General features: G+C 34.2%; 1 protein-coding gene across 38 annotated transcripts; it reads left to right on the forward strand.

The window, feature by feature from the left end:
- The first annotated feature begins 2362 nt into the window (after window positions 1–2362).
- On the forward strand, window positions 2363–8089 carry LOC114303670 (peptidyl-prolyl cis-trans isomerase CYP21-4). Of its 38 annotated transcripts, none has more exons than XM_082874514.1 (14): window positions 2363–2502; window positions 3392–3569; window positions 3973–4012; window positions 4327–4377; window positions 4754–4839; window positions 5380–5517; window positions 5613–5763; window positions 6424–6630; window positions 6713–6793; window positions 6889–7026; window positions 7091–7145; window positions 7244–7298; window positions 7397–7451; window positions 7539–8089. In XM_082874514.1, the coding sequence occupies exons 2-8, from the start codon at window positions 3418–3420 to the stop codon at window positions 6508–6510; spliced, it is 705 nt and encodes a 234-aa protein (XP_082730640.1). In that variant the 5' UTR covers window positions 2363–2502; window positions 3392–3417; the 3' UTR covers window positions 6511–6630; window positions 6713–6793; window positions 6889–7026; window positions 7091–7145; window positions 7244–7298; window positions 7397–7451; window positions 7539–8089. The 38 variants fall into 38 exon arrangements, with proteins under 38 accessions (XP_082730640.1, XP_082730638.1, XP_082730639.1 ...); XM_082874512.1 differs by having other exon boundaries at window positions 7545–8089; XM_082874513.1 differs by having other exon boundaries at window positions 7558–8089.
- Window positions 8090–8560: the final 471 nt, after the last annotated feature.

Below are 8560 nucleotides of genomic sequence, written 5' to 3' on the forward strand. Positions count from 1 at the left end.
GATTGGCATAAAATAATAACAATAATAATTCACCTAAGACTCACTTTAAAATCCAAGGGTAGTAATCAAGCTTAGATAAGTATAACAGTAGCAATCAGATGAAGAGTCTCCCTGCCTATCAAAAACAATTTTGAATTCTTATACTCACACAAGGCCATGCCCATCAAGAATAGAGCTGCAAAAGAGTTGAGCCGAGCAGCAGATTGTTTAAGGTTTATTTGAAAACTTAAGTTTCAAGGGTGATGCTATGGTACATTTAGATGTACCATACATTTAGTTATGAACTTATATGATTTTACATCATAATCAATACCATATTAGTCATAACTACTATCATATTAAGTCATAACTTAGTTATGTTCAATTATTTACTTATACCATATTACTTCATAACCAGGTCATAAGTAAGATATTTAAATAATTTGACTCTCAAATTAGGCAACCTATGTAACCGGTTACCAAACAGAGCAAAAGATCAGAGTAGTCCAACAGTCGGAAGTCAGTTGGTCTCCCTCTCTGGCTCGTGCTGTTGCTCTTCTCTTCTCCTCCCTCCCCTCTTCCACCATAGCCGAAGCTTCAGCCATTGCCGAAGACCACCAGCCCCGTCGGCGTCGGGGCCACCATTCTCTCGGTGTAGACATCTTTCTTCATAACCTCCCACTGTCTTGACGTCAAGAACCAGAGTTTCTTCCATTCTAATCGAATATTTCCAAGAGATATTTTCTATAGCTCAGGTTTGTTTCTAACTCTAAACTTCATACATTAGGGCTTTTGATTTGAAAACCCTAACCATTTCTTGGAAATATCTCTTGGAAATTAATAGTAAGAAATTAATTTTGATGGGAATTTGAATCACCATTTCTTCCTCAAAGTAAGTATGAAAATCTATATGGGCAAGCAGGGGCGACGGCACGTCAACAAAGAGGGTTCATGTGAACCCAATGAAATTTGCAAAATGAGTATTAGGTATGTGAAGTTTTACGAATAAAAGTCAGCAATGTTCTGAATGAACCCACTCATTTTATTCTTTGAACTGTGCATTTCTGGGAATTCTTAATATCTTTTAAGGAATGAGTGGTTCATTGGAATGAAATTATTTCATTAAAATATTCATTTATATGTTTGGTTGAATAAAAAATAATTAAAATTATATTGTAAATAAAATTACAATTCATTATTGTAAAAGAATTATCATTCCATAGAGAAACTTAAGGAATGATAATTCCATTTCATTTCCATATCAATCCAGTAAACCAAATAATGCATAACTTGTATAAGAATACACTAGACCTTTTCACTCTGTTTTGTAGAATCAATTCTATATTTTTTGAAATTTGTGAACTTGCACTTTACGTCTGAGGCCAAGTTTCTCCAATGACTGACCAAATTTCTTCTTTATTCTTCTTTATATTCATTTTTGATCAGATGATAAAATTGAAAATTATATAAAAAAACATTCATTGAATATATCCATAGTTCCATACTCTTGATTTTTTAAGTAACCCGTGTCTAAGAAGATTCTGGGTCTGTACTGTCAAAGTATTAACATTTGCAAAATCTCAACCCTTTTGTCACATCATAAGTTTATTATGCTAAAGGCTTGCAATGTAGATTTTTTGTTGCAGATTAAATCCATTTTCTTTTAAGTTGTGGTGTTGATATCTTTACCAAAATTATTTCCAAACAGTCAATTGTAGTCATTCACTAAGAAAAGAATTTATTTGAACCTGTCACTGTCCGTGTCTTCTTTTATATATAATTTTTGTGTTTTTTTAATCTCAGATTTGGCAAGCCCACAAGGAATTCCAAAAAAACTGTGCAATTTACTTTTGTTTAGCAGAAGACTCCACTTTTTTACTAACTCGGTCTGCTAAATTCCGTTTATGCAAATTCATTGCCATCTTTATATGGGGTTCCGTCTTTTTTTTTTTTTTTAATTTTATTTTGAGACCAATATTTCCAGTGACCACCTGAACTTGTTTAGTCTTCTTTAGATTCAATTCCCACTTCTTTTTCCTTTCCAACCCTGAAGGCTTTTTAGTCTATTTTATTTGTTTCCAATTTTTGTTAATTAGAATCTCTTGGTAAGAACAAATCATAAGGTAGAACAAGTAAGAATATGTATCATTGAAATTACTTATCAAAAAAAGAAAAAAAGAAAAAAAAAAGAGAATATGTATCATTGAAATTGAAAAAAGGAACATGAACTACCAGCTGTGATACATATCTTTGAATCCTCTCTTCTTTTTCCTTTTTAAGTTCATACAAAGAAGCACGATTCAGATATGCATCATGGCTAAAGTTTCTTTCTTCCTCTACCGCTGTGTGCAGATAGCCGGCCCAAGTTGATTGCTGGATCACCTGATGGGTATTCGGGGCTTGTGGATGGAAAGCCAAGAGAAGCTAGGATGAATCACCCAAAAGGGATTACTGTAGATCACAGAGGAAATATCTACATTGCTGACACTCTGAATATGGCCATCAGGAAGATCAGTGATGCAGGTAGAGTAGAGTTTTTGCTTAAAAACAGATGTACCATACATTTAGTTATGAACTTATATGATTTTATGTCATAACCAATACCATATTAATCATAACCACTATCATATTGACTCATAACTTAGTTATATTCAGTTATTTATTTATACCATACTATCTCATAATCAAGTCATAACTAAATTACTTAAATAATTTAACTCTCAAATAGGCAACCGGTGTAGCCGGTTAGAAGGGGAAACAAAATTGAATCAGTCGTGTTTGGCCCTCTTGTTGGCTCTTCTCCTCCCTCTTCTCTTCCCTCTTCTCTTCCGCCATAGCCGAAGCTTCCAAGGATCACCAGCCTCGTCGGCGATCCGAGCTTCAGCCATGTCGACATCTTCTTCACAAGCTCTCACTCTCTGGACGTCTCCACCATGGGTTTATGACCAAAGACCTAGTCATCGTCTTTTCCCTTCCCTTCCAGTCGAATCGAATTTTTCCGAGAACTCTTTTCCGTAGTTCAGGTTTGTTGCTAACTCTAAGCTTCATCTAAATGTGCCATTGGGGCTTTGATTTCAAAACCGTAATTGTAAAGAATGAATATTTACTTTTCTATGTAATTTTTTGTTACTTCATAGCTGTCTAATCGATTGTTAGTGTGAGGTTGTAGATCAAACTTCAAAAAAAAATCTGAAGTTTTTATTTTTCTCACTTATCTGTGTATCTCTAACTTTGGACCCTCTTGAATTCTGGCTATTGTGTTTGTTTCTTATTCAAAGATACCAATGAAGTTCTATGAAAGTTCAGATTGGATCCAAAACCTGGCTGTTTGATTTATATGTTATGGAGTTCCTTTAAATGGTGTTTGGTTATATAGATTTGGAACTGAGTGCTGGATCCTGGGATTTTGTAGTCCTTGGGAGTTGAGGCTTATACATCATGGCAAGGATTAAACCTCAAGCTCTGCTACAACAAAGCAAGAAGAAGAAGGGTCCAAGTCGTATCGGTGCCACTACAGTTATTTTATACAGCTTAATTATAGTTGTGATGGTGTTTTTCCTGTTTGCTAGTTACAGACATTGGATTCAGAGGTTTGTTGGAATCTTCTTTGATGAATAAATACTTGTTATTTTGATAAATTGGGATTCAGAGGGACTAGCATGACACCTTGTATCTTGTTAACCGAATTTAATTTTTAGTTTGATTATTAATTCATATGTTTTGAATCTTGTGGGTTTGGTGAAAGACCTATATCTGTTTTCTTGGAATGATTTCTGAATTCTAAATTTAGCAACAACCCATGTATTTAATAAGTGATAAAAAGAATTTTAATTTAATCCTGGACCTGGTGTTTTGAAATATTGCAGGAGGTCTGTTGCAGTGGTATCTGCATTTATTTAGTAACAAAATAGAACCACTTGAAATAATCATTATTTTATAGACCAAAGAGGGCTTTATATGGCTTTTAACTTTTATCTGCTAACTTGTGTTTAGGTCAATAATTCAAACAGAGCATCGGTTATCAGTTATTGAGGTACTCTTTTCTGGATAATGTTGTTACCTGTGTATTGTTGTTGTTGTTGTACCTTTCGCGAGCATGAGTGTTGGTTATTGATTAGAAAGACTTACAAATTGCTGATATCTTCTTCTCTCTTTGCCTTTTAAGTCATAATGACGACTTATAATGACAATTAAAGATTTATTAAGTTTATCTTACTTTGTGTGTGTGTGTTTGTGTTTGTCTATTATACAGTGTTAATGCTATTGAGGTTTGAACAAATTCCTTTCAAGTGACCATCACTATTTCTTTATTCTTTCTCTTCGTATTTGGTTGTGTGTGTGCTGCAGCGTGACGATGCTTTTGCAGATGGAAAGAAATCTGATGTCCCCGGATATGTTGTGAGTTTCTTTATATCCTAGTCATTGTAAATTGCTTTTATTTTGTTCTTATTTTAAATGTCGATCCACTATATTAGGTATTGCTTTTAGATTTAATCTGCTCCTGAGGAATCATTTCACTTATTGGTCAGTTCAGAGGATGCTACAGGCTTTAGTTTAGATACCAATATGTGGCAGGGAGCTACTGTTTTGTTAATAAAGTTTCATTTAGTTCTCCATTTCTCTGTTTGTTGTTTTCGCATAATGTCCATTTATCTTTTTTCTTTTTATTGGGACATGCAGGGGGTATCAGTTCTTTTGGAGAGTCTTCTCAAAATTTTATTGTTTATTGTCTATTGATAAACTTGTATATTTTTTTGTTTTCCTGTTTTAATAGATTTTAAATACCTCAAAAGGGTCAATAACAATCGAGTTATACAAAGAAGGCTCTCCTGAGGTGGTTGATGCATTTATTGACTTATGGTGGGTACTGGACTCAACTCTATTATATTTCGATCCGTTGTTGTGGATTCTTATTTTCATTGTTCACATGGCTGACCTTGTTTGTTTCCCAAATCCTTATTTACTTATTTGCTTACTGCACTTTCTTCCTTGTACATAGTTAATCACTTGAGTGGTTCTTTAGACACGTTAACAGCAGTGAGATGAGAGGGTTTAGTGTTTTTGTGGTCTTTATGCTTCTCCAACATTTCATCACATATTTTTTTTGGAATCTATCATTTTACTTGAACCTCAAGCTTTGCCTTCAGTCAAGCAAAGCTATGGAAACTTTAATTTGGTTGGGCAATCTGATGCTTGCAAGTGTATAATCAAAACACATATCATCAATTTGATCTTTGCACTAAAGAAGTAGTTCAATTATTGCATATGCTTAGTGCATCATCTTTATGTAATACATCACTTGAAAATGGTGTAGGCAGTCTCCACGCAAGCCTTCCACCTGGGGGGATAATTTTTGACTTTGTACATATACTGAAGTTTTAAATTGAAACGATTTTTTAGTCAGAGGGGGCACTTCAAGGGGATGCCTTTTCACCATGTAATAAAGAACTTTGTGATTCAAGGAGGTAATTCTGATATACCTGGAGCTACAGATGATTGGACTTTGAAAGTAAAGCATAACAACCAACTTGAAACAAGGTTTGCCCTCCTGTTGACCCAACCTGTGGAGTTCCCTTTTTACCTCTATAGTTTCTTATTCTATCCTGGTTACTGAATTTGTGATTTTCATCCAGCATGAAGCATGAGGCGTTTATGCTTGGTACTACAAAGGCTAAACATGACAAAGAGGGATTCGAGCTTTTTATTACAGCTGCACCAATCCCTGATCTAAATGAGAAGCTGATTGTGTTTGGGCGGGTCATTAAGAGAGAGGATGTTGTTCAGGTTATAAGCCTTTTGCTCTATTTCTCTCTGATTTTTGTGAACTATGAGCATGTGGATGTTTTACTTAAAGTTGTTGCATGCTAGGAGCAATTGAGAGTCTATTCTTTCTGGACATATGAACCATAATCATATTTATTCTCAAACTTTTTCATGAAGAATATGATGGGAATTTTTATTTGTTTTGGCAATGAATGATTGTATCATAGGATTGAGACTACCAAATTCTTGAGACAATGTAATAGGACCATCTCCTTTTATGCTGATAAATTGACATGGATTCATGATGATTCAACACAAGGCAGCTGCTTGTAGTACTCTAATGACTGTATCTGATCTAAAAAAAAGGAGGCTATAGCACATTTGTTGTTATATAAATCTTTTATATATTAAGTTGAGATTGTTATCTCGATAAACTAGTAAAGTTTTTTTTGGTGGTGTGGTGGTGGCTCCCCAATCGTCTTAGCCCATTACATTGGGCCACAAAAAAAAAAAAAAAAAGATGCTTGCATTCGTCGTTAATATAGTCAAATGGCACTATGTCAAGCCAGTTGGATCATGTTAAGTTAATGGGGGAAAAATATGCCATGCTTTTAGTTTTCAAGTCATTAAATCATATTCTTTATTGATGTTTGAACGCATGTCCTGCAATGTGCTTACCAGGAAATTGAAGAGGTGGATACGGATGAACATTATCGACCTAAATCTCCAATAGGAATCATCAATGTGACTCTGAAAGAGAAGGTTTGAAGGAGGTTTTATCAGTTTAAAGCTTCTTTCAATGGCATGGTTTCCCCATCTTAGATGCCAACGTGCTGATAATCACCAAGCAAGCAAGAGGTTTATGGAAAGTATAAATTTTTAGTCCAGGTATAAATTTCATTTTCTGCTTGTATGTAAAAGACTTGAATTTATTTTTGTCAAACTTTTTCACCAATGTGTGTTACTATAGGGTCGTAAGATGGGTCAATGTGAACCTCATAAGTTGAATTTCGGTTGTACGAATGGGATGGAAGACAATACGTACGAGCGAGTATGTGTTTCATGGTCCAGTACAATTTTTTGTATGGTGTTCATTACATTATGTTTGAACTTATTAATGATATTTTGTTATTATGGTATTTTTAGGTGCCGCAAGGTCAATCCTATTATTTTCCGTGTATGGATGGGACACAAGAGAGCGCATTGCAAATGGTGGACAAAATTGGAAGCTCATCTTTCAGTGAATCAGGAATGACGAATAGGTTTTGAACAGATTCGGAACAGGTTATATTTGATTCTAAATAGGTTTTGAACAGATTCGGAACAGATTATATTTGGTTTTGAACAGGTTTTGAACAGGTTCTGAAGAGGTTAATTTCAGATTTTGAACAGATTCTGAATAGGTTAATTTCAGATTTTGTATTTCAGATTCTGAACATGTTAATCTGGTTTTGAACAGGTTTTGAACAGGTTCTGAACAGGTTAATGTGGTTTTGAACAGGTTTTGAACAGGTTCTGAAAAGGTTAATTTCAGATTTTGAACAGATTCTGAACAGGTTAATTTCAGATTTTGTATTTCAGATTCTGAACATGTTAATCTGGTTTTGAACAGGTTTTGAATAGGTTCTGAACAGGTTAATGTGGTTTTGAACAGGTTTTGAACAGGTTCTGAAGAGGTTAATTTCAGATTTTGAACAGATTCTGAACAGGTTAATTTCAGATTTTGAATTTCAGATTGTGAACAGGTTAATCTGATTTTCAGATTCAGATTCTGAAGAGGTTAATCTGAATTTTAGATTTAGTCAATTTGTGTAGAATGACAGGTTCAGAAGCAGAATCACAGGTTGATTGTTTGAAGCAGAATGACAGGTTCAGCAGAATGAAGTTCAGACTGATGCAGTCTAGAATAAAGCACTCCAGAATTGAAGCTCAGAATGATGCAGTCCAGAACTTAAGAATGATGCAGTCCAGAATTACATGAAGTTCAGAATGATGCAGTCCAGAATGAAGCAGCATGGCTATGCACTATTAAAGTAGTATTGAGCAGTCCAAAATGAAGCATTTGGCAATAATATGTAATCTGTTGCTGGATATATGTAATCTTTTGCTGGATAATATGTAATTTTTTGGAGTTGTTATAGATTATGAATGTCTAAGTAGCATGGTAAGAGATTACATATTATTAGTAACATTTGGCTGTAAGTAGCATAGATTATGAATGTTTACGTAGCATGGTAAGAGTTAAATTGAGGTCAATATGATGATTGTTGAACAGAGGTTTAAGCATTTGGCAATAATATGTAATCTGTTGTTGGATATATGTAATCTTTTGCTGGATAATATGTAATTTTTTGGAGTTGTTATAGATTATGAATGTCTAAGTAGCATGGTAAGAGATTACATATTATTAGTAACATTTGGCTGTAAGTAGCATATATTATGAATGTCTAAGTAGCATGGTAAGAGTTAAATTGAGGTCAATATGATGATTGTTGCTGTGGATTACTAAAATAGTTATGTGAATTGTTGTCAATTGAAAAAAGAAGGGCGTCAATAATTTCAAATAATTCAAAACCTACAAATTAACAAAACTCATCACAGAATTACCTACAATGTTGCTTAAATTTTCTTACATGTGGGAGATGCAAGATAATGCATTAAAATACAGGACATCCAACAAAAGAAAGGGAATTTCTATTACTTAGCAAATGAGCAATTCTGGCATGAATTTAGACCATGTCTAGCAGGGACATCATTATCATTTATCATTCATTACAAGAACCAAGGATGTGAAATGCAAAACAAGGGCATCATTGTC

Source organism: Camellia sinensis, chromosome 6 (genome assembly GCF_055761805.1).
Source record: "Camellia sinensis isolate YWXY chromosome 6, ASM5576180v1, whole genome shotgun sequence".
In the NCBI taxonomy this organism is placed as follows: Eukaryota; Viridiplantae; Streptophyta; class Magnoliopsida; order Ericales; family Theaceae; genus Camellia; species Camellia sinensis.

Coding starts and splice junctions, on each gene's coding strand:
- LOC114303670 (XM_082874497.1), top strand. CDS start 3,418: ATGGCAAGGATTAAACCTCAAGCTCTGCTACAACAAAGCAAGAAGAAG. Junction 4,013..4,326: donor ATCGGTTATCAGTTATTGAG/GTACTCTTTTCT, acceptor TGTGTGCTGCAG/CGTGACGATGCTTTTGCAGA. Junction 4,378..4,753: donor CTGATGTCCCCGGATATGTT/GTGAGTTTCTTT, acceptor CTGTTTTAATAG/ATTTTAAATACCTCAAAAGG.